The 27,124-nt window shown below is 38.0% G+C and overlaps 1 protein-coding gene across 1 annotated transcript in view; it reads right to left on the reverse strand.

The window, feature by feature from the left end:
- Positions 1–4,829: 4,829 nt before the first annotated feature.
- Positions 4,830–27,124, reverse strand: part of HIBADH (3-hydroxyisobutyrate dehydrogenase) — an 84,340-nt gene continuing 62,045 nt past the window's right edge. Inside the window, exons 5-8 of the mRNA XM_080579653.1 lie at positions 18,561–18,694; positions 18,111–18,187; positions 10,832–10,988; positions 4,830–5,812 (exon numbers count right to left, since the gene is read on the reverse strand). Of these exons, the coding sequence (XP_080435779.1) occupies positions 5,654–5,812; positions 10,832–10,988; positions 18,111–18,187; positions 18,561–18,694 (527 nt within the window). The 3' untranslated portion in view covers positions 4,830–5,653. The remainder of the gene's footprint in view (positions 5,813–10,831; positions 10,989–18,110; positions 18,188–18,560; positions 18,695–27,124) is intronic.

The raw sequence follows: 27,124 nt of genomic DNA on the forward strand, positions 1-27,124 counted from the left end.
TTAAATCATTTGGAAGAAGACACCAAGACCAAAGTATGCAGCTCAGAGATTTTACAAAGCATTCTTTAAGTTACTTTCCTAATCATTTTCCAAATTGCTATTCTTTTGTTTTACTTGTCTGGTTTCTCCTTTGAATTTCAACAATATAATTTTTTCAAAGCACAATTCATTTCATTTCTAAAAACACTCTAAAGATTGAAATGTATTGTAACAATATTTCCTTTTCTTTCCAGGGTAGCTGCATTTCAGGTACGAGCAAGCTTTTGTATATGTTGGTTTTGTCGAGCATTCCAAGTCATTTTGAAATCAGTGAAATTCATAATACATGTCAGCAGATTTATTATTTCCAGACCTACCATTTAGTTTACCAAGCAGAACACTGTCAGCACTAATGGGAGGCACAGCAAAGCTAAATGAAGAAACAGCCTGAGTTATCTCTGACCTCAAATGAAAATCAAGACCCCATCTCAGGGTCAAGGTCAAAAGGAAGAGTTGGGTGTAAATGCAGAAAGAGCCAGACGGCTTTTTATCATACAGTTGTTGTAATGAGACATTTACTACTTTAAAAAGGTTTATCCACCTGTTTCAATTTACTGCAAGTGCTCACAATCTATGATGAATACCAACAACAACAAAAAATCATTGCCATATGGATGCCTAATTCTATGTCATACATCTACTGAACACACCAACCATAAAAATACTCATTCTCTGTCCACCTAAGAAAATTTTGTAACTGTTGCTATCATTCTTACTGGAAAAAAAAATGCAACTGTCCCAGCAGACAGGATGGTCTATGACAAACATATATAGAAAGCAACAAATCTTTAAAAATATCAGTAGCCTTTAAAGACCATACATCCGTTATGCTATTGCACAGAGTGTCAAAGATTATCTTTGCTATTGAAAGCTCGAGCTTTTCAAAAGCAGTGCTTATTCATTTGTAGATGTTGAATTCAATTTCTCCCACTACTGAAGTATAGTTTTTCAATTTTGCAAGGCTTGCAGGAAGTTCTAAGAGCTTGATACTGAAGTCAATAAAAAGCCTTCTCCTTTTAAAGTCCCCTGACTTTAAGAGGGTCTTATCCAACCATAAGTCTAAAACACTGCTGAGGACCCTAGCTCCACAGGTTGCTTCAGTGCACCAAAAAAACACAATGGAGACTTCTAAATTGTAATAAAGTTTCTACAACTTTTTAGACAGTCTCCTCTTGTTAAAGATAGACAATGTTCTCAGCTTTTCCTGACCAAAATTGAATTACATCTGTTTTATACAGACGAGAAGACAGTAAGGATGACATGAAGGGAAATCAAAAGCAACAGGTATCACTCCAGGCAAGTTAGTACCTTTTGAGTTGGGCCTGGAGAGTTAAGGTCTTGCAAATCAAGATGGAGGACTAAAAGCACAGAAAGACATCTGTTGCATAAATACAATAGCCTTTCTGATGGTAGCCCTCCTCTTCTTGCTCTAGGGACAGCCCCAGTCGTTTTGTCCCATAAATCACTCAGTAAGATTATTTTGGGCAAAGAGATGTCAGATTTAAACAGCTGAAAAGGTGGGTAGCTCTCTTCTCAGGCTGGAAGTGACAACAGCTACCCCATCTTCAGCAGCTCCATCATCCATTGTAGGACAAGGCTGGGACAGAGACTGGCAGTATCAACTTCAGGGGCTCCTGCTGGCTCCTTCCTCTCACAGACAGCACCCCAACTTTTCAGAATCCCGATGCCAGCAGTGTGACACAATCCCTGCCTGAGGGATGCCCTTGAGCTATTCCAGAGCTGCATTTTGGCCACATCTGTACTGGAATTACGTGGTCATTCAACAAATGCTGTGAAATCTTGGCAGTATTGTGTAGTTAATGGCAAAATTCCCATTGATTAAAACAGAGCCAGAATACCCTGTACAATAATTTTACTTGGTCAGAATGCCTCCTCTTCCTCCTGAGGCTTGTAAGAGCCATAAATAAAGTTAAAGCAACATAGTACTCAGCAGTTTTAATAGAAGGCCTCCTCTGTTAAACGACCACCAAAAATAGTTGCTTAAGATGGGTTACACTGAATCATAAATGAGAGAAGACTGCTTTTTTTTTTTCTTTTCTTTAGACCATCACTATTTTTATTGGTTGTCAGTGTTTCCCTGTTAGTCAATAAATGTATTTGGGATAGGTGAATTTCCAAACTAAGCATGATGGGAGGGCGTGTTTAACATTCAAACTAATTTAGAAAGTTACCTCAAGATTCCCTTTGGGACATTTAGAAAATATGCAGTTAATTTGCTGCACCTAATTTGTGTGCATGCTCTGGGAGGTAATTAGTGTAGAAATTTAACCAATTTCACAGTCTTTCTGTTCAGCTCAACAAATTGCTGTTTTCAACACCTGTTTCTGTCAGTGACAATAGTTTTAGTCCTTGCTTAATTTCCAGAGAGCATAAGTATACCCCATGCAGAGCAAAAGATACATTATGTACACATGTACATGCAGAATAGATGTAGCTAGCATGAATACCACCACCATTATATGTACCCAGTAATACAATATTCCCCTGCAGAATTAGGAAAAAATGTGTATTCTACTATAAATTGCATTACTGGCTTCAGGTATTGGACACTATTAAAGCTTTCAAGGCACTTTCCACAATAAGACCTATTTTAAAAGTTGTTTCTAACTTTGCCAAACTAACTGCTTGGTCTAAAATTTTACATGCTGGCTGCGTGCCCTGAACCTGGTATTTTTTTTTGTTTTTGTTTTTAATTTCATCCCAAATCCTCCTCTAAGAAGCAGACCAGGAAACATTTTGTTGGTTTGCCAAAACAGCATTCTGGCAACTTGAGCACCTTATGCTTTGGAGTAGAAATTTAAAATTTGATCAGAGATTGTGAGGAAGGAGAAATGAACCTCAAGAAGCTTAAGCTGCAAGCCTTTGGGACAAACATAACGTGAAGTTTCCAAATGCTTAGCAGAGACTTTATGATTTCAGAAGCTAAAAGCTTCAAAGAAGCATATTCCTTTCCTTCATGGCTCCCAACATTTATGTGAGCATGTAACATATTCAAAAAGCAAACGATTATGCTTTCTGCAAGCCCAGAGTTACCAGCAAAGACGTGTGAGGTAACTGAGGCTTCAGGCTGTGGTGGACACTAGAAGGATGCCTCTCTCAGCAGTCCTCCTGCCAGCCAGCTCTCCAAGTCAAATACAGAGGAGACGACCTTAAACAGGCCTCTCTCTCCTACCATTCCTTACCTCATCCATTTTAAACCTGCCCGATGAACAAGGATCCTACTAGCAAAACCATCCTTCATTATGTGACCCCAAATTCATTATGAGACTAGGTCCATCCTTTGTATTATGTGAGGCAGGAGTCCCATAGGAAAAAAAAGTTATACTATGTGATGTTGCAATCAAAGCTTGAACTACACATCTCATGTAGAACAATTTTAATCGTTTTTATTGCAGTTAGCTTTGTGTCTAATTTCAAGGAATGAACGGAATCCTACAGAAGCTGTAGTTTTATCAAATGAGAGGGGAATGATTTTTAAAAAGTAAGATTGCTCCCAGTAGTCAAAGACTCGTACATAACATTAATGAACCCCCAAACTGTGAATAACCTAGAATGTCATACAGTTTTCAAACCAAACTGAAAGTAGAACAGATCAAGGGACCTTAAAGATCATCCAGTTCCAACGTCCAACGCCCCTGCCATGGGCAGGGATACCTCCCACCAGACCAGGTTGCCCAAAGCCCCATCCAGCCTGGCCTTGCACACTTTCAGGGATGGGGAATCCACAGCTTCTCTGAGCAGCCTGTTCCGGTGCTATGCCACCCTCAGAGTAAAGAATTTCTTCCAAATATCTAATCTAAACCTACCCTCTGTTAGTTTAAAGCCACTACCACTTGTCCTTTCCCTATACTCCCAGATAAAGAGTCCCTCCCCAGCTTTCCTGTAGCCCCATTTAGGTACTGGAAGGCCGCTGTAAGGTCTCCCCAGAGCCTTCTCTTCTCCAGGCTGAACAACCCTAACTCCCTCAAACTGTCTTCATAGGAGAGGTGCTCCAGCCCCTTGATCATCCCTGTGGCCCTCCTCTGGACTAACTCTTACAGGTCCATGTCCTCCTTGTGCTGGGGGGCCCCAGAGCTGAACACAGTGCTCCAGGTGGGGTCTCACGAGAGCAGAGCAGAGGGAGAGAATCCCCTCCATTGCCGTGCTGGCCATGCTTCTTTCGATGCAGCCCAGGACACGGTTGGCTTTCTGGGTTGCAAGCTCACATTGCTGGCTCATGTTGAGCTTCTCGTCAACCAACAGCCCCAGGTCCTTCTCCTCAGGGCTTCTTTCAATGCGTTCTCCACCCAGCCTGTATCTGTGCTTGGGATTGCCCTAACCCAGGTGCAAGACCTTCCACTTGGCCTTGTTGACCTTTTCAGAAGTTCTCAGAAGATTACTGAATTGAGCTAATTCAACCACACAATTGTCTTACCTGAATGTGCATATATAAAAGGATCCGTCATACAACGAGAACTGGAATGTAAATGCATTATTGACCTAGAGACCAGAAATAAGTCTGAACTTAAGCAGATCTAGTGAAATCAGGAGTACTTATATTCATAAAACTAAGTTTGCACCTCTATTTTGCAAGAAACAGTGAATAGCTAAGGTAATACATAGACAAATATATTACTATATGCATTTCACAATCACAAAAGCCTACTTTTGCAAGATAATCTGTAGAAAACCAAGCAAATTAAAATATAAGGCCACTTAGTATGTTTTTAGTTAATTGTGTGTGTTCAAGAGTGCATCAAAATAAAAAGCAAATAGTTATACAGCAAGTATTTACCAGTATAGATTTTTATTTCTTTTCAAAATAATGGGGTTTAAGGTTTATATTACTGCAATAGTTTCTTAAAGCAGATGTACACTTTGTTTGGAACTTCTAAGTGCTGTTCTTGATCTCTCAAAATGTGTGACAGAATACAAGAAAATACAAAACTGGGTTAGCAAAATACAATAATGGAGTTTTACAGGAGAGACACACATACTATGTTATTTTAACTAAGTCTATCAGATAAACATGCTGTAACAGCTCTCCACTTAGTAACATGTGTCTATAAACTTAATCTGCAACCTGAACCCCAGGAAAAAATACACTACTGATCAATCCAAGGCTAGTAGGTGTAAGGAAAAAAAAAATCCATCTCAAGCTGTTTCTCCATTGAAAAAAATCTTCCCTTTTTCCATAAAGTATTCACTTTCATTTTTAATAGATCACTATATATCATTAAATCACTATATAACTTTCCCATACTATTCAAGATTCACATAAGTTTGCAGCCATAATGTAAGTTATTTTATATGCAAACAATTAAGTGTTTAATAAAAAAAATATTTATTTATTGCATCTAATGAAAAAACCATTGATGGTTCTTAAAAAAAGTGAAATCACTGTCTGGCTAAGTGCCAAACAACCCCTTCCTCTGGCTTGCTTTTTCAAGAACTGATGAAAAAATCCTGGAGTTCGTTGTGATCTAGACAACCAAAGATGATTAGTCTTATGTGATCAGGATGCACAGTATTTAATTAAACCCATATACTTCACAAACGAGCTGTAAGGATTAAAAAATGTGGTTTATTATTGTGTCCATTGACAAAGGACAGCTCACAAGGTTTCCTCCTCACGTAAAAACTGGAACACAGCTGAAAAGTCTTTCAGGGCATAGCCTTTTGCACACATCATCCTGTAGATCTGATGTGCCTGGGATCCCAAAGGAACTGGCGTCTTTGTGTTGGTGGCAGAAATCTGGGCCAGGCCAAGATCCTGGGAGGAAGAAGGAAAGAGAGGATGAAGGCAGAGAGGAAGAAGGGAAGGAAAGAAAAGGAGAAAGTCAGGAAAAAAAAGACAAGGTTATCAATAGCTGCATATGTATTATAGGTTATTGTGAAGAGCAGTCTACTGCCAACAAATACAATACCCCAGCCTGAAAATTTCAGTCCTGGCAGAAGGGAGCCTTGTTTAATTTTTCCTTTTTTAAAACAGTAAACCAGGGTTATTCAACAGGAAGACACACAAACAAACAAAAACCCACAGCTCTGCAAGGCAAACAAAAAAATTTGGGACAGAGGGAATTTTAAGATTCTCAATCACTATGCAACCTGGTAGGAAGACTCAGTCTTGTTTTCCCCACTTTATTATATCATCTCCTAAAACAAGATTCCTCTGGCTATTCACTCAAGCATTTCATGTGTTTTAATGGCATCATTTCCCTGTTTGGGTGAGAGGACATTTCTTTCTACTAACAGGTTAAAAACAAAGCTGGAGGTATTTGAATAACAACGAAATTGAAGCCACTTAGATAACATAGATTTACTGTAATGTGACCATGCAATTAATAGAAGAATGATAGGCATAGGCCACTTTGTGAATATGAATGGTTTGCAGCCTAACTGGAAGGATTTATTAAAGAATACTCTAGGGGACTGTCCTGGGTCTGTTACAACCTGAGATTTTCTTTAATGACTGAAGATAAAGAGATACAGAGAATAATTCAACTGCAATTTTAAACACTAAGTTCGGGGCAAAAAAGAAGGGGAGGTTACAAAGAAGGTGAATTTGAAACCTGTCCTCCAAGAGTACTTGGTCAACTGTATAGCTGTAATCTGAAATAGATAGGACAGAAATCAAAGGCAAGTATCAGGTATGATGACTAACTACAGCTAGTTAGAAATAATCAGCTTCACGCATGCTGGACAGAAATGACGAGCCAGGCTAGAAGATGTCTTGAATTCTAAGCTGAATCAGACATGAAGCTCACCAAAGAAAGAACAGCTAACAAGGGTCTGGATATATAAACAGATCTCTTTTCCAAGTATGAAAGTAATGCTTGCACACAAGGTTGCCTTTATAAGGTCTTGCTAGAGAAGAGAACTTAATTTTGAGGTCCACATTTGAAAAAATCTGCGGAAGAATTCCAGTGTTACTAGTAAGTGCCCAGATTTGCTGTTCATCCAAGACTGTGTTTTTTACTAAAATTTGCAGTCATCTTTTTTTTTTTTTCTTTTTAAAATAACAAATCTTTGATGCAGAAGAACTGAGAGACTGTAGTACTGCTGAGAGCACCTTTGGCTTCTCAAGGATGACTTACAAGACAGGTCTTTACTTTCTGTGCGTCTGTATTTGAATTAGCACAAGGAAATTCAAGATCTTACTCTACTCTCTAAATGTCACTTCGATCTGTAAATCGGCTCTATAAAGGTCATTCTGATACAAATCAGAATTATAGTTACTTTTCCTATTACCCTTGAATGACTTCAAGATCTAGGGAAATGGGAAAAACATACGTATCAGATGCCACAAGACCCAAAATATTCTTCATCTGCATCAGGGCAGATCATTCCTTTATGTCCAGCAATAATTGATGATCTAACAAATCTAAGAATAGTTACTTTAGCCTAACTCACAGTAAGATATTCTATGACATATTCTTGACCTCTTCTAATCCATCCTTGTGAAATCTGTTGCCACGTTGCTCATTTTATTCAAGACGGCTTAAATCCCATCATGCAATAGTAGAAAGGCAAAGTCATCCAACTCCAAACTAGTGAAGGTGCTTAGTTTTGGTAGCAGTGAGCTATTTTTCTCTGAAGGGGCCAGCACAGAAGCAATCCCTGAAAATTCTGAATAGACTGCCAGCACATGTACCAGTTTATAAAGCAGGTTTGTTCACTTTTTTTTAATGAAATTCAGGCTCCAAGATGGTTGAAACATTAGACAGCTTCTTAATATTTATATAGACAAGGACTCCTGACTCTGAAGTGCATTAAGGTCATGCTTTCATTTCTGTTTTATTTATTTTTTAAAAATCATTCTATAAATTATAGCTTTGAAGCAAAAAAAAAAATACAAACTATAAGTAAAGCTTATTTTTAACTTCAAGTTGTGAAGTATTTTGCACCTTTTCTCATGAAGTTGGAGATTCCTTGAGTGAACTGGTACAAAACAGCTCTGAAAGAAATTTGCCTTCTGCTGAACTTTTTGGAGAAGTAAAAATCAAAGAGCATAGTTTATGGCTCATTTCATACTCTTTGGAACTGATATAATCTTCCAGATGTCTCCCTGTAACAACTATTCTGTTCTCCTTTTCTCAGCTTGGAATAGGGAACCAGATTCTCTTTCAGGAAAGACTTGCCAAAATATTTTTTAAAAATGCCAAAAAATGCTCATGGTAGAAATACCTGGATCCTTAGACTTATTTTGCAGTTGACATAAATGAAACTCTGCCATTCGGAATAAAGCTCGAAGGCAGTCTTGTCATCAGTCAAGAATACCATGATATAAATCTCGCTCTTCTCAAGATTCAAGACATTTAATCAGTAATTATGCTGTGAATATAGTTGTTTTTTGACTCTTTTAAGCGGCAAAAGCATGCTTTGTACTTCCCACAAAAAAGTCCCCAACTCAAATAACCCACAAACTACATGATCTGTCACATACCAGGATGAAAGGGACTGTAGGAAAAGTCTTTCCACAAACTAAGGAGTGTCTTAAAACAGGTCACCACCACAAAAAATAATACCCCAAACATGATCAGCTTTGTCTTGACTCCTTACTCATTCAAGTAATCTTCCATCTACACTGAAAAACATGGCATTGTTGAAGAGGCATGAGAGGAATTTATTGTCTTTCCTTCTTATTGAGAATTTCAGCCTGAAGAAGGAAATCTTTAAGCTGCCTAGCAGGCAGAATGGGCAGGAGAGGCATAGTCAGAAGAGGTCAACAGCGATTAAAAAAAATCTCTGAGGAACAATACTCTTAGGTATCGATGATAATTTATAACCCAAAGCTGGCGGTTTCAACAGACACAAGCCAAGCTGCTATTACTCCTACAACAGGAAACTTCCTGAGGAGATGAAGGTCCCTCTTAGAAGCAGAAAAAGAAGGAAAAAACACTTTTACATAGAAAGTTAATGGGAGGGAAAAGAAGGGAGAGGAATATGTGCCTTCATCCCGTTTATATTATGAGGTTATTCTGGACAATAGTAACAGATCTGAATCACAAGAGCAGAGTTTACAGTGTGAAGCAGAGCACAATAGGCTGAACATATTCTGAAAATGGCACATGGTGGAAACAAGGGTTTTGGGACAGGGCCAAGATCAGGTTGCTTATCTCTAATTGATAACCCTGCCAAACTCCAAACAGTAACCTGAAGCATTTTATAAATTAGTAATTTAAATAATGCTTTCTTGTCCCCTATGTCCAATGACATGAACATGACGTAAAAAATGCTGTTTTCCCATATTTTAACACATCCCTCAAAGGGATGAAAGCTCCTGGCTGTTAGCGCATAGGTGTAAAACGTTGAAGGCTGACCACTGAGGGATTTTGAGTTGCACAGTATTAGTGAAATTTTTTGGTGCTACCACACACCGAAACACATAGGACCCTTGGACTGAGAGAATTTGGCTAATTCCACTGAAGTCAGGGCAAATGCACTAACATAAATCAACTGCAAAACTACAGGAGCAATTGTTTTCTATCAGTAGGCAGGCATTACATACAGGAAATTCAGCACTGTGGAGATTTGCATGGCAATATGTTTTATAGCCAGCTCTGAGAATGCTGTTTTAGTTTTAAGTGCTTAATCCATTCACACTGTACATGGACGAGCTGAAAATGGTCAGAATGCCTAACCAGTTGGGAGCACTCACAAACTGGTAACCATGAAACTTGTCGTGTATGAACTCAGATTCCTCCCTCAGAACAGTATCCCCATGAAACCTATATTCAGAGTGTGAAATGGTTTCCTGCACTTATATGCTTACATAATCGATCTCTTCCAGGACTGCTTTTGTAATTTACCTTAGGCAACCATTGTGCTAAAAGCAGAAGCAGTTCAAAAGTCAGAGTCTAACAGCTCTTTCTTCCAACTATGTGTCCTCATCAGTATGATGCACAGCCCTGACCTCCTTGCCCACTTTCCTCTGGCCTCTAAGAGCTTTGCTTTCCTGACCACAGAGTGACTCAGGACAGTGCTTTTCCTAGAACAACCAAGAGCGTGGCAGTTAAGTGTATCCTCCTGGGATGGGACAGCTGTAAATTACAACTTCCGTGTGCTGAGAAGGACCTAAACCCCAGATCTGTCACTTTGTAGAGAAATAATTTAGATTACTGGATTATTACTTGTAAGAAAGCACTACTTCTTCCACCACCACCACCAATTCGAGAGAGGTCACAGCACGGTGCAAGCACCTGCAGAAAAACATAGTCTGCAGAGGGTTGGGGTTGAAACCTGTCTGCTTTCTCCATTCTACATGGCCTTAAGCAAAAAGACAAACACCTAAGCAGTTGCCTCAGCAAGGAAGTGGATGCTAGAAGGCATGTCTGGTAGCACAGCTTAAGGTATCTGGAAGAGATTGGGCCAAAAGTCTTGGATGTTTATGCCATCACTGGCACATAATCAGATCAGCAAGATTTTCCTGAACTGGTATCTTGAGCTTAGGCTCCTAAGGTCTAGAGAAGTCATGTGAGAGCCACCTAAATGGCTTTCAGAATGCTGCCATACACAGAAGTCCATCAGGAGTCCTCAGACAAGTTAGAACTCAAGCAGACAGTGCATACAAACTCATTGAGTGGCTTTGCAGTAATAGTGGCTAGGAAGAGGCTGGAGGTTAAAGAAAAGCCCCCTGCACTATTCATTAATTCAGAGCTACAGTAAAAGGTTGAGTTCCCTTCTGTTTATGCACACAGATTTCCCCGTAATCGTTACTTTTCACCGAGAAGAATGTTCGCTAGAAGCCCAGAGACAAGCAGCTGTACCTTTACATGCAAGTATTGCATACCTTAGCCATGAGTGTTGTTCCAAAGCCGCCTTGATAATTATTAGCAGACGGTACTCCTTCCATCACTCCAGGAACAGGGTTGTATGTATCGCTTGACCAACAGCGACCTGAGCTCATATTCAGGATTTTGGCCAGCAGCTTTGGGTCAAGCCCTAATCTGTCAAAGGTCAAGGAAGAGAAGTGTTAATGTCAAAATGTGCAAGACATGGGTGACTTGTTTTATATCTTAGGACCCTACCATCATTTCTCTCCCTTTATTATAAGCCATGAAAAATGACACAGTATTGATATTGGGGGTAGGGATGCTGTATCTTAAATTAAAGAGCATCAATCCACCATTTAAGCAGTAGGCTTTCAGAGCTTTTCTCCTTTTGCACTAAGCAAAGCCCCTTCACCTAGCAATTCTGGAAGTGCAAGCAAAATAAAGGTCCTCTCAGAAGTGCAGTTCACTTGTATTTCAATTACAATAAGGCATTTTCTGTGCTGCTAGCTACTAGGTCACACATCTGTTCTTCACATCAAAATTATATTCTCTAAAGCTGAACAAAGCAAAGGATTCACAAGCAAGTGAGGCAGCGTGAAAATATTTGTACAGTATGTTTATACATGCACACTAATGTATTTTCATGTAAGCAAGATGACACCAATGATCCTGATCTAAAAAGAAAAAAAGATACCAAACCTACTAACATTTCTGAGAAAAATATTACTACTGTATACATCTGTATGCTCTTTGCTTTGTTATTACTAAATCTTCATTATATACGCTTGCTTCTGAGGCACAGACTTATGTTATCTATTCACAAATATACATTATAGTTCTGGGTCAACTGTTGATAAGGTTACTGATCCTGATAAAACAACGCTTGTCCAAGTAGAAACACCATTTATTCTACCACAGAGCTGATGGCATAAACTGCTGCTCAATGTGGACCCTGAAGGTATTTCAACATCACAAGAAATTAACCATCTTTGGTATTTGTATTTTTTGGGGGTGGGTGAGGGGTGGCATTTGTGTATATGCTTTGGAATTTGTATTTATGCTTATATCAAGCTGCAAATATAATTTTACACCAAAGTAATTTATACGAACAAAGCATTTACCAACAATTATACCTACAATTTTATTTTACACCAATTGTATTTATACCAACATGTATAGCAACAATGACCAGCAGCAGTCTATATGGCCCTATACAAATGTTCAGCTACAGTCATATAAAAATAAATAAATAAGTAAATAAATCAAAGTAACTATCTTCAGTAACAAAGAGGAGAAAAGGACATTTTAAGATGGATATATCATAACCTACTTCACCACGGATAAGCAAGTAAGTTAATAAAAAAACAATTTTTTCCACACAATTCCAGTGGAGCTTTAACCTTTACAGAAGTCAAGACTCTTTACGTTAACTTTTACCACAGAATTTTTGCAGATCTCCATAGCCATGGGGATCTTAACACAGCTTCCAGGCTCTGTAGTGCTCAAGGTTAATTTCTAGGTGATTAAAGCTCATTGCCAATGGAATAGTTGCTAAATTTTATGTCTATTTATTCTGATAGACATTTAAGGTTTGAAAAATCTACGTCAAATAGTTGCCAAAGCAAGATCACTTTCTGTACTGCAAAGTTACCTGTTCAGCATTACTGCTGTACAGTCTTTTTTACGACTTGCTGCACCAGCCCCTGGAATTCAATGGGAAGTCCCCTGCTGGTCTGAATGGGATCACACTTTATTCTCTTCCTCAATTTTTGGACCCTCTGACTCAAATGAATGCTTTCAATTGCCATTTATCTTTTTAAAAATGAAACATATTTTCCAGCACCAATATGTCTTCACAGTATTTTAATTGTACTTATATCTTGCAAAATGCATCAAAATCTTCATCAAGAACCTCTTGGGATAAATGTTCTAATTGTTGTCACTCCCCCAAAACAAAACAAAACAAAACCAACCCCAAACACATTGGGAACAGACAATGCCTGAGCTTTCAAGTACAAAGAGGCTGATTTTTTGGTCTAAACAAATCTCTTGGCTTGTTTGCTTCCTTATTGTTGTTACATCCAGATAAGTATTTTTAGCAATCTAGCTGCATGCAGAGGACCGTAATTACAGCTGCAAGTATACTGCAAGACAGAGAGCTTATTATTTCAAGATGCACATAGCCCTCCCGAAGAATGCTCTCTTCACAGTATTCCAGCTATCTCTCTGTAAAAACACACTTAAAAAGATATATATATATGTATATATATGTATTAAACAAATACTTAAAATATTGTCTGCACTAGATCTGGCATATTTTTGCTCTAGCAAAAGAAAAAGATAGTGTCAGTTTAAATCCCTGCTTCTTCAAACTTCGTTGCTCTTAAAACACCACACAGATTCTCTTCAGGAGACCTGAACCTATTTTTTTCCCCTCCTTTGCAGCAAGTGTATCATTAATAAGAGCAAGTTAGAAGTGCTTTGCATTTCATCTTTCTAAGGATTCATCCACTGGTGCATATATAACTGACAGTTAAAATTAGACATATATTAAAATCAGTTACTGAAGAAGTCCTCTGTCTTCCACTGTGCCCAAGGCTTGTAATGGTCTGAAACCAGCTAGAATATACAGTAATTGTCATTCAGTGAGAGTCTATCCTAGAAAGTCATGCTTCAGTGGAGAAGACTGAGTTTCCATTTGAAATCAACAAATTAATCCAAGACAGGTATCTGAAAGGGCAAGTTTAATAGGAAGCAGCTACTGGGCTCTCAACCATGATAAAATGTTATTGCTGTTTCCCTGTAAATTGGCTGGGAACATATGATACTCTCTGCATAAGAGCTCCATTGCTGTTCAGGAGATATACTGCTCAAGCTATCAAAATGATGACAGTCTGCCAGTCCCCATAACAACTTGCCATTGGACGTGGCAAGAGCTTGTGCATGCGCATGTGAATTTACAATTACCAAAATGTTCTTCTCCCTTATAAGCAGAAAAGAAGTCCATGTATTAACCGTACTCGTAATAGAGCACAAAAACAATTCCTTGCTTCAAATTAATGCTTCTTCAATAACATTCATAATGAACTGAACAGCAGAAACGAAGCAGTGGGCACACACACACACACACAAAAAGGTGAAAATAGGATCCCTTTGAACCACTGCTCAAAACCCAAGTTTTGCTGAGCTTTGATAAAATAACGTACTGAATTTTTCACACACTACTCCTCCAAGAGCTCAGTCTGAAACAGAGATAAAAATTCTAATGGCATTTTGCAAAAAAAAAAAAACCAAAAAACCTCCTGGTCTCATTTTAGGGTGTAACAACTGAAGTAGCTGAACTGTTGAGTTTCCTATCTTGAGGTGCTTCTGATAAATATCACATGAAGATGCAAATATTAAAGCAGAACCCTATGACCCTTCTACCACAGCTAAAAATTATTTTGCCAGTGGCATGCTAAACAAGATACGTGCTTTCAAGTGTCATTAGAAACCTTCAAAAGACTTGGCTGTAGCCCCATGCTAAATAGAGCAGAGCCACAGTGCTCTTGGAGGAATTCTGTTTCAAGACATTCTTTCTAAAATTTGCAGTGGAGATATGCTCAGGGCTATATCCCTCAGGCTGCAGCACAGGCTCCTCTCTATGCTGTCGACTCCCTTTTCTGCTCCTTTCTTCCATCTACAGCCCAGGGATGCTCACAGAAACGAGATCTAGAGACTGAAACTATGTATAGACTTGGCATCAGAGGGTGAAGTCTTTCTACTTTATAGATCTAAAAAAGCAAGCAGGCACAAAACTAATACGCAGTAAAATTACTTAGGAAAGAGCACTCTTTGCAGCTTTTAACACAAATCTGGGTGCTACCGTAGTCTCTTCTAGTAGAGAAAACTTTTCTCTGCTGTTAGAAGCCCACAAGTGATTTTTTCAGCGAGGTTACCGCCAAAGACCACTTACTGCTGTCCTGGTCCTTTATATCCCAACCATATTAAACAATCTTGTACTGTCTTGTGTCAGCACATAAAGCCCTTCTCTGCATCTCTAAAGGGACTGCAAGCTGCCTGACAGGCAGCAACTTCCACCTGACCCAAACATAAACTAGCAATAACTCATTTCCAAGCTTTATTTTGCTAATATTAGACATTGTTACACTGGAACTGAGCGCTTGGTAAGTTACTGACATGGAGATGATCAGCAAAAAGAAAAAAAAAAATAGTCTCTGGCTGTGAACAGTATCAATTAATGTTTTTATTTCTTATTTGTGAAGTTCACATGTATTCTGTGTATTGGTTTGACACTACAACATTTTGCAACGTGTACATTATCCATAAAACTAATAGCAGTAAAATCTACTCAAGAGATTTTTTTGTACAGTTCAGTTGCATTATGATGCTAGAAAGAACATAGAAATGAAAATGTAAATTAATTTCCAGAATGTCTGCCACACCTTCAATAACTTTTAATGGCAACATGCATAAAGCATCAGGAAAGTAATGGAAAAATAGAACAAAACCATTTCAATGGTCAAAACTCAGGCTGTAATTTTTTTTTTTTTAAATTAGTTACGGAATCTAAACTAAAGCACTTCCAGTGAAAGTGGACATCTTCATTAGTAAATGAAGATGATTAATAAATGAAGATGATATTAGTAATGAAGATGATATTAAAATAAAGTAGAAAAGCAAGTAGAATATAAAAGAAGTACATAGCAATATTGCCCATTTTTCTGAGAGTTTAATGCACAATTTTTGTTCACAACTTTCAGTTTTCCTTCCTTCTCACAACATTCAGTTTGCTGAAGTTCAGAAAAATTCTACAATTTCAAATATAAATAAAGCAATAGCAAATGTAATTTAAACAACTGAAATGCATAACGTGAAAATTTGGGCTGCGTGGTTAATGAAAGCAATAGAGAAATGAAAGCAATAGAGAAGTGGTTTATTAATAGAATTAATGCCACGCTGTTTTGAAGACTTAAGCGCAGAATATATACTGATTTCTGAAAGGCCCTATGGTATGACTTTCTAGTTACATCTAGTTCAGTCAGCAATATTTTGAATAATTATCCAAAGTCCCTCAAATTCAAGATTTAAATGATACAGCTGGTAAATATAATGCACGACATGAAGGAATTTTATATTCTGTCTAAAAGTTAAGAACATGTATAAGCTCCAGTATTCCTGTTATGAGGTTTTTAGGTTTGCAGAGTCCTTTACCATTATTAGGTTAGAATCAGCCTTTCTTTACCAGATAAGCATCAATCTAATAAATCAAGTTCAGCTTCTAACTCTCTCCAGACTATGTAGTCAAACCATCCTTTCAGTTTTAGACTTGGAAAAAAAAATCTAATTACTTTATTAAAAAGGGAAATCTTAACAACTAGAATTACAACTGTAACTAGCATGTTAGAAATTTGTAAACACCAGAAGTGTAAAGTTCTTACTCTACTTACACGCAGAAGTCATCTCCAGGATTTAATTCACAGCACATTAAAATTAATGCAAGGGTTCCAAATTGCTTCAGAAGACTTTAAATTACTGCCTATATCTTAAACTTCATAGAGTTTTGGACTAAGTGAGATTCTGTTCTTCATATTATTCACGTTACAATCAGCAGGTTTCTTCTACAATAAGTACAGTCCCTTCTTGATTACCATGATTGTAGGGTAGGAAAGTTAGTATCTTGTCACCTCCATGTTGGATTTTTGGTCAGAAATGCTGAATACAAATCCAGCCAAATTTTTCAATGGAAAACAATAAAATGAAAAATGAAAATCCAAAAAAACTTGAAGCTACAGTAACTTCAGGCATCAAGTTTTTCTGCACAGGGATTACATGCCCCAAATATCTGTGTTCCAAACCTCTTGATTTTATTTTTAACTATAATAATTCCTACAAACAAAAAATTAATGAAAAATCAGTTGCATATGCTTTATTAAGTGAAGCATGACTTAAAACAGCACCTGATGAAAGTTTTACACCATACTGGATTGCAATATTTGTATACAATGCTACTGTTTTTATTATGGCTTGATACAGACGTGCTTCAGTATCTTACAGACTCTCAATTTTAAAATGTAAATGGTACAGGATATTGATAAACCAATTAGCACTGATGCAAAGCAAATTCCTCTTTTATCTCAATTACAACATGACAACTTAATAGGTCAAGATAGTCTAACATCTGAGACAAGGGCAATTCAATAAAACAACTGCATCTTGATATGGTAATTAAGGGGAAATGTGAATCCATTACACTGCCTCCTGTATGTGTGCACATGTAGGCGTTCTTTTTTTTTTATTTATTTAAGCATTTGATGCCCTCTTGCTGTTTTTATAGTGTATCAAATCCACATGAGCACACAGTCTAAAGCTCAGTTGATAACTATCTACAATATCCGTAGTTTTAGCAGGCCAATTGTAAGGATGCAACTGTGCAGATGAATAATTCATGAAGAACACTTGAAAGATACACAATTGCAAGATAATCTCTTCAAACACAAGACTGCATATAAACTTACAAATGATTTAGATCTGGCTAAAAGAATTTATGAAGATTCAAATACTGTGATACTGAACTGGTTCTTGCATGCCCTGTATTTGAAAAATCGTGAACTCCAGCGCAAAATAAATAAGCTACAATTGGAGAGGAAATTTTTTTTTTTTTTTTAAATATACTGCTGTATAAGCAGCAAGTCAAATGCACCGCCTGTTAGAAAAGAAATGGTGCTTTCAGCATTGAAAAGAGCATAGTGGAACATACTCCAGCTTTTCAACAAAATAGTAGTTTTGGCAATTAAGTTAAACTACAATGACAAAGTCTGACAGAAAGGTTATGTTCTTTTGTATGCTTTAATTTGGTACATGCACCGTATTGGAAACTTTATTTTGGAACAATTTCCCAAAGATAAACAAACTAATAAGAGTATCATACTCAGAATACACTGTACATGAGCTTAGAATCCAATAGTTACCTCTGTATTACCTCTGCTTATATATATATATAATGTAAGACAAAACGTTATTGTACAGTGCGCTATAACAGAATAAACAAATTCTTATCTTCAGGGGCAGAATGGAATGATCTATACAGCCAATGCAAGAGAATACTCCTGTTCTGAGGAGCCCTACCTTAGTTAAATAATCTCTTTAGCACGTTAATGACTTTTATAAGAGAATTTCTGGGCAAAGTGTATCTATGCTGTCCAATCACCAATGTCTCAGCAACAATAAGCTGTAAAACACAAGACTGTGAACACAGAAAAAATCCCTCCAATCCAATACAAGAATCGAACAAACCTGATTCCAAGATTCATAGCTTCAGCAGTTCCAATCATACTGATGGCCAAAAGCATGTTGTTGCAGATCTTTGCAGCCTGAAAAAAAGTTAAACAGTCAATTAGTTTTTGCATTTTCTAATGCAAACGTGTTAAGTTTATGCATAGGTAACATTCAGTAAATCTAAATTTAGAAGAAATAAAGTTAAAATCCGTGTCCTCTAAGTATAATTTAACAAGTCAAGGTGAAAAAACACCCGGTCAGATGTTTTGGCACTAAGCTACACAACAGACTGGAGGACAAAGCCAAGAGATTATTTTATAAACATGTGGTTGAAGAATTAAGAAAACAAGTGAGAAGATATAATACAATGCATTTAGTTCTGGAATAAAAAAGTGGATATCATTCAAGAAAAATAAAGCACCAAAAATAAAAGACTGAGATAACTATCAAGCCCTCAGCAAGCATTACCTGTCCAGTTCCAACCTCTCCACAATACACCACATTAGAACCCATGCATGTTAGCAACTCTTTGGCAGCATCAAATTCCTGTTCCACTCCACCAACCATGAAAGTAAGGTTTCCAGCTCGAGCAGCTCCAACACCTGAATCAAGACAACATTGGATTTAATACCAGTTTTTTTTTTTTTTTTTTCAAAAAGATCTTAACAACTTCATCTTATCAGTAAGGGTCTGATGATGCAAAATTTATGCGTTGAATACTTCCCTTATGATGAATCCCTCAGATGATGTAAAAGTAAGCCTATATCCCAAACATTTTCAGGATCAGAGATCTTAATTCTCAAGCATTTGATGAAGATAAAGCCACTTTATGAAAGGCTGTATCTTCAGGAATAGTAACAGATAAACAATTCACAAGAATTACAGAAAACTGGCAAAGTGACTCTATAATTTCATATGAACAAACAATCAACCCTTTCTGCAAACTTACACTCTATAAAATTAATTTTATCTGAATAACTAAATAACATTTCTGTTTTGTCAAACTACTCTGAATATGCGAATATGACTATTAACAAACAATTGCTCAAAGTTAACTCCACTTTTATCAGCTTTTCCAAACCCCAGGCTAAGTTTTATCAGTGCTTGCTGATTTTTACATAACTGAACATCTAAAAGCCACAGACATGTAAAACAAAGTGTTTGCCTTCTGAATCTTTGCAGTTTATTATGTCTCTAATCTAAAGCAAAATTCTACTTAATTTCAGAAACGTCTAGTTTTCTATCCATAAACTTAACACATATACAGCTACATAAAGAGCTATGCAAAACCAATGTAAAGATGACTGACATTACCACACTTTTGAACATATTATTCCCAGTTTTATTCTGAAAAGTCTATCCTATCTTTACCATGGGTCAGGAAGAACATACCCCAAAACTGACTAACACAACAGCTTCCTCACCAATTTTCACTTCAGCAAGAAGTGTAGACAATATACATTCTCTGTGCTATGCATCAAACTTTGACGATGTACAGCTGCAGAAAATGGCCCATTTTCAAATAAAACATGCTCAACTAGTTACAGTGGTCTCAAATGATACCCAGGTGAAATGGTTTGTTTTTCTGTATAGGATGGACAATTCTGCTTCTACAGTAAGACAACCTGCTCTTCAGCTGTGATTCACACTTCTTTTTCAGCAATTATCTACCATAATAACCATTAATAGCTGTTTATATAGAAATAGTTTCCAGAGTGTAACTGGAAGAGCCTTCACTGAGCTAGACATTGTGTAGTAACAAATGAAAACGCACCCCTAAAATGGGATTTCACAAGTTTTCATTTGCACCCATTACCTCCTGTCCTGTCACTGGGTACCACTGAGGAAAGTCTGGCTCCCTCCCTCCCATCAGATACTTCTACAAGTGGATGAGATCCTCCTGAGCCTTCTCCTCTCACTGCTAAACAGTCTCAGTTCTCTCAGCCACTGCTCACAAGGAAGATGCTCCAGTCCCTTTATCAACTTAGTGGCCCTTCATTTTCTTGTAGCGGGGAGTCCAGAACTGGAACGTCCAGAAGAACTCAGGCAGACGCAAGCTTTAACCAAATCAGTCCATACATACCCAACATTAATTGCTGCTCCTAGAACAACATTTGTACTAGTATATCTACAATGGTAGAGGCCTTTCTGCTCTGGTTAAGAAACACCCTATTTGCAGCCAATCCTTAACCTCACTTGAACAACTCCTCTCCAGCCAACTCATGTGACAAAACCCAGGAACTGAAGGAAGAGCAAACCCTAGACTTAGAGCTAACACAAACACGTCATTGTCATCTTGTTGGCTAGCAATTTACTACATACATGACCGCAAAGATTGCTACGTTAATAAACACAATGATTTTCATTCCGTTCCTCCAGCTATTTTTATTCCAACCACATAATGGCCTTTACCACTAATCCTGTGATCTGACCTGCAGCAAATTAAGTAGACAATTTAAGTCAAAGCTTACAAACAAAATCCAGTACTATCCATCATAGGTCAATAGCCTTGTATCTAGATTACAGACTGCTAAATAGCTTCAGAGAGTCATTTATTAGAGCAAAATTAATGCTGACAATAGTTTTCAGCTGGTTAATCTTCTGACAGCTGCACTCTCTCACTTGTTCAAACGCTTACATTTCAAGTAGAAAAAATAAATTAGCTAACTAGAAAAAAAGAGCAATTTGTTGTATAATTCAGAAGGCTTGGAAAATTCTGTTTTTAAAAACAAAAACCTGTTTACTTTGTGCTAAATTTTATCATCCAGGGTCCTTGCCAACTATCAGCTATTTTATCAAAATTAAACAAGCAATGTTGCAAATCTTTTACACTGGCAATTTCAGAAAGTTTTGGCAGGGAGTCTAGGCATACAAGAACTGTAACTTCAGCTAAAAATAGAAATCAAAAGTCATTAGAAAAGAATGCAATGCTTCATTTCAAAAATTACAGATTCCACACCAACAACACAGGCCAGTAGAGTATTATCAGCTTCTAACGTTAAAGAGAGCAAGGGAAAAAGCAAAGCAGCTCAATGAAATCATAAAGCTAATGATTATTTTTCATCTTTTGACTTTTGAAAGATTGCTTACTACCTAAAATAGTGCTATATATACACCACTGCTGATTAGGGTCAGAAGTCCACAAAGCCTTCAGAATCTCTTTGCTCTTTCTAAAATACAGTAAGCTTCTCATCGCCAGGGAAGAGTTGCAGAGAAACTGCATTTGTGTGCAGCACATTTAAGATCTTCTCCTCTGCAAAGCAAGACTGCTGGAGCCCATGGCTGCAGTCCTATGCTTGGCTTCTCTAGGATGATCCCCCCCAACCCGTGTGCTGAATCCTTTGAGGGATCATGCCAGATCGCACAGAGTAAGTCAACTCTGAGTCGATAAATCATAACACCACAACACTAAACAACATGAGTTTCTCACAGAAATACAAATATACAGGAACAGGTTTGCAGGTAAGTCTGATAAGAGAGCGAGCTAGCGGGAGGGGTGTGAAAAAAAATAAAAATGTGTGAGTCAGGGAAAAAGCATGGTGAGAAGTTCTAGAGTAGCCCTGCATTATGGCATACCCACCTGGAGTTGTGTTTCCCACTTGGGTACTAAAAGGTTTTGGACTAAGATCTGGAAAATTAATTTTTTGTAATGAAAAGAGGTATATACAGAGCTGCTCTTTAAAACATCTGTCATTTCTGACCAAGTTACCCATAGGGCAAGGATGAGTTCAATCCATGGGATTCTCACTTTGATTGCCATTGTTTTGCTCAGCGGACCTGAGGTAGAGCAGTTCCCAAGTTCAAACCTTTAGACAAAAATGTGAATGGAGCCCTCATATGACAGCAGCAACTGGTTGCGGCTGTCCTGGGATAGTTTCAGATTTAGATGACCTCAAGTTTCAGGTTTCCAGCCAGGCAGCCTAGTTCAGTAGCCACCCTGCCCTTCCATATCTGCTTTTCCTTGCTTATTACAACTCTGACAACATTTAACACCTTGAAAAAAGTCTTGCAGTTTGCAACTGATGTTTCCAGCTCCAAAAACTAAGGTCTTACCTCTAGAGCTACACCAGTAAAAGCAGTTTGGTTAAATGCAGCTCACTTATTACTAAGAATACAAATTGCCAGAAAAAAAAAATGTTAACATAAAGACGTTACATAAAACTATATGCTTCCAGTTTCAGTTGTATTACATTTTTGTAAGAACAGCAGCATGGAGATCAGTTAAAAAAAAAAAGTGATACTGTACAGCTATTCGTTGGAGCACCATTAGTTACACTGCTGAAAACACAGAGCACCCTATGCCAAAAATATTTAAATCACCGTTGTGTTGCACCTGCACATAACATGTTTTGTTGCTGACAAAGTTGAGAACAAAAACTAAAACTGAGTGTGACTCCAAAGGACAGGCTAGAGTTGAGGGCTATAACATCAAAAAGCTTAGACAGCAAACATCCATTTCTTCGTTGATCTATTCAACATCTAGTCTACTGAGCAAGGCAGAATTTCAGCAACTAGTTTATGATCTAAAAAGGATGTAAGAAATATCGTGTTAGAGTTTTAATCCTCTCTCCTATTTTACAATGTTGTACCTTCACACATTAGTGCTGAAACTTTGCCTGTTGTGTTTTGGGAAGTGCAAGGAAACACCGGTCCCTTATTCCAATATTTTTGCAAAAATGCAACTTAAGTGACTTAAGTATCTTCAAACAAGCAGTTTCTTGTCATGTTTTCTCTCCTTCAGATAGGTTGAACTTGAGAGCCTGCATCTGTGTAGCTTGTGTGTGTGCATGATTATAAGCTCTAAGCAATTCCTTTTAAGTACCTGCCAGCTCGCATGACATACTTTGTCTTTTGCAACTCACAAAAAGTTAAACCAAGATACACAAGGAAAGATTAGCTGTAAAGGTTACTATTGTTTTGCTACGTATATAAATCCAAAACCCATTAAAAGGCACGTATAGGCAACATCGTCTACAAATCCCTACTGGAAATAAAAGCAGGATATTTAAAATGATACCATAAATTTAAAATAGCCACGAGGAAACTAGTTATTTTTATAAAATATAAATAGTGTATCATTTTCTTTTAGTTGCTTCACAGACAAAGTCTGACATCCTCAATCTATTTCTAGGGAACGAGTAAACAGACCAGTCTCAGAAAATTAAAAAAAAAGCAAACAAAAAAAAAAACACCACTCAAAGGGATTGGGTTTCTCCCTATTATAAAAACCAGCATCAAAGGTAGAGCTATGAAGCTATTCTACTGCTGTATAACCAAAACACAGTAAATCACTTAATTTGCTCAAAAGAACTTAAATGTTTTAACCAGTCTGCCATCAACGCAGATAAAGAAGAGGGCCGATGGGACTGGGCTGCGATGTGAGCCGTCTTTAAAATGCAATTGTTCTAATCATTTTCTACAGATGCAGCCTCACAAGGGGCTGCTGTCACAGGGACCATTTACGACTTGTTATGGTGTCTCTATTGTTTACCAGCGACATTCGCTAAAAAGGCGACAGCTGGGACAGAAAGCTGCTACTCAACGAACAATATAATCCCGTGAAAGTAATCAACAAATTTAAGGGTGTTAATTAACTTTACACTTTATCATGTTCAATTAGTTGTCCTTTCTCGAAAAGATTGCCGTGCACAATCGGTTTAGAGCGTGCCATGTTTGATTTGTAAGTGATCACTGTTTCTGTTTCAAAGTCCATGTCAGATGTCCTCCTGGGTTTTGGTGACACAGATGAATGGCTCCGCACATGTTAGGGGTGATCTGGTTTAACACAAACCGGCACAACGTAACCCCTTGTTAACGGCGCGCTGGCCTTGCCGGCACAGGAGCGCCCACGCTCACGGACTCACGCCGTACACGCGCGAGCCCCCTCCGCCAGCGCCGCAGACAACAATCCCAAGTTTGGTTTTTGCTGAAACACAAAGGCACAAATAAACGGGCAATTTTTCATCATTATATCTCAGAGCAAGACTTGTCTTTTAGGGGCACGCTTGGGATCATTTCTTCCCAGCAAGATCCCCAGCTCCGCCGCATTATGCGCCGTGCACAAGCACGTTTGCACGTTTTACATAATGCACGCTGCCTTTTAATGGCAGCTGAGCAAATGCCGGGTAGATGGGCTAAGTTCTAGTGGGTATCAAATTCCGCACTGACTTTTAAATGTCTATGCTGCATTTATAATGGCAGACATTCTAGAGGAAAGTTAATTTAATTTATTATTAAAATTTGCCATTTTCCCTTTAGTGCACCCGTTCCTGCTTGCTAATGGGACAAGGCAAAGCTCATGATGAAGCGACAACATACTTGGAAGTATGCCTTAATGAAAGTCATTGCTATTTCTCTCTTCTGATAAATCGAGCCTCGCATCACCATACCTCATAAACTACTGATGTTTGAACAAAAATGGAAATGGAGGTTCAGGTCAGTGCTTTGAAGATTTATACAACGAGTACGCAATATTACTCTAGGAAAAAAGCACGCTTAAGGAAGTAGAAGCATCTCTCTTACAGCATAAACCAATTATAAAACGTGCAAAATTATGGCTGTGTGAAGAAAAAAAACTAGTTGATTTTTATTCCGCAGCAACAGGCAAATTAAATACACATTATCATAATTATTTAAGCAGTTACGTTGTACAGAAAAAGCAAACTGCAAAAAAAAATAATCCACAAAACAAAATAAAAATGCAAAGAAAGCCCAATGGAAAAGTTGTTAACTCTGAAAGCTAATAATGGACTAGGTTAAATATTTAAGAGGAAATTATAGACTATATCAGAAATAGCTGAAACCACAAAACAAAGCAGTAGAAAACATTAGTTTTCTGCTAGGAAGAAGATCTGCAGGGAGAAGGGAAGCGGTCGATAGATCCTTAAATTGGACGCAATAGCTGTTCTTCTATCCCAAGTTGGCAGCTGCTACATTTGCAGACCTGGTTCATTATTTACCCATAATGACCATCAAGCTCCAGTCAAAGTCAGATCACAACAACTGTCAGCAGCTCTTTTAATTAGCCTTGTTTGAATTCAGATAAATATCACAATGGCCCAGCTTCTGCTGAAAAAGCAACAGAACATTGCAGAGAGTAAGCTGCTCTGACTTCCGAACAAACAGGATTGTGAAAAAGTCTGGGGAACAAAAGTTTTTTGTTTGTTTTTCAACTGAGGAAGGAATGGTGATGTGCACATTATTATTTTTCCCTCATGAGATATTCATATCTCGACCTACAGTTCCTGTTTATGGCAAATTTGTGCATCTCAAATGCCAACTCAAAGCATTACTCCACAGTCTATAAGGTAAACTTAAAGAAATGGTTTACAGGTACTAATTAAATATCTAACCTCTGTGAAACCGTACCTTTTGAAAAACTGAATCAGAATTAAGGAATGCACATATTAACAGGATTATCCTCTCTCCTAATTTATCTCCTTCTGTTTGTTTATCCTCAGGGAACATAATCTTCTGTTGCATCAAGCCACTCTCATTCTCCCTGTGTCAGCAGCAGAATAATAATTCCCTCCTCCTCCTCCACCCCCGCCTCCCACAAGCACAGGCAAGACCGAGGAGTGGGTCTGACTGTGTGCATCAGCATTAATGCTCCATGCAGCTATTTTCATAACAGCGGCGTAGATTGAAAGAAAGATGCAAGAGAGGTGTGCAATATGCTACCTGTTCTGGAGAGCCCAGCGTGACAGGCAGTAATTAAACAGATTTTCCCTCTTACAATAATACGAAGGCAGAAGGTATGGACAGAGAATGCTTTAATACCCTTTCTTTAGCACTTCTGTTGCTGTTGTGGTCGAGTGTATTTTGCTAGCTGCTGTATGAAGACAAAAGCCAGCACCAAACTCTCCAGTCCCATGTGGCAATCTGAGATGTGCTGCTGTACATGCAAGGATCCTCAGGGGCCTCAAGGAGAACATACTTGAGGATTTACACAAATCAAGAGGATACACGTACGTAAACAATAGGTACACTTGAATTACAGTAGCACAGGATATCCCTTTTGGGCACACAAAAATATTTAAACATCACCAGGGAGGTAGCAAAGAAGGAAGGGTAGAGAACTGATTAAACAAAAAAGGCAAAATGGTAACGAGAGGCTCTATGCTTTTAAAGGAAGAAGAGTGCAATTCTGTAGGGATTAGTAGTTGAACTTGGCCATGGACACCAGAATAAAAATCTTCAGTCTGATTTAGATGTACTGTAGAAGGATGCCAAAACGCAGAAAACAATATGTCCTCTCAATAAATCATGAATAACCAGAGTGGAAGCTATTGTTAAGACGGTCTAATGTAAAGCAAATGCACCAGAAAAATTTATGAGATGGTATTGAGTAGTAACTGACACCTCCAAAATGATTAGCCAAAGAAAATAAGTTGCAAAAGGCAAATGCACACAGAAGGCACTTTAACTTTTTCAACAGAAGTACAAAGTGAAAGAAAGGCCTGAAGAGATCGCTCTGTCGGCAGCACTGCGTTTAGTTCTAGTCATTGTAATGGCAAAGTGAAATATCAGAGCGCCAGGAAAGTTACCAAGGAAAAAGGTTAACAGCCTTGCAATAAGAAAGGAAATGAAATATGATTGATTAAATCAGTTGCCTATTTTTAATACCTCAAATTCTGTATTAAATACATTTTCCATGCCAGTCATCTTTCCTATGCCCTCTCTTTAAACCATACTCCACCATAAAAAGCCCCAGACAACAGAAAAAGCCCTTAGGTGTTCTTGCTGGAGTACCAGATTTAGCTACTCCTTTATCCATCCCTAACATTTATACATACAGTATAAATCTCATTTGGGTCTGCAGGCTGATATAGAAATATTAAAACTTAACAACAACCGCAAGTATCTACTGTCTTGGACAGCAAAGCTAACTGCACAGAGCTCAGCAGAACTGAAAAGAAGTATTTCAGTTTTTATCCAAACATTATCAGGAAGGCTGGTAGGTCAGTGCACGACTGAAGCTGTATATTCCAGACATCCAATAAAGCACGGTTCCAAAGCAGGCTTCAGGACAG

This window comes from Anser brachyrhynchus, assembly GCF_964034855.1.
Source record: "Anser brachyrhynchus genome assembly, chromosome: 2".
NCBI lineage: Eukaryota > Metazoa > Chordata > Aves > Anseriformes > Anatidae > Anser > Anser brachyrhynchus.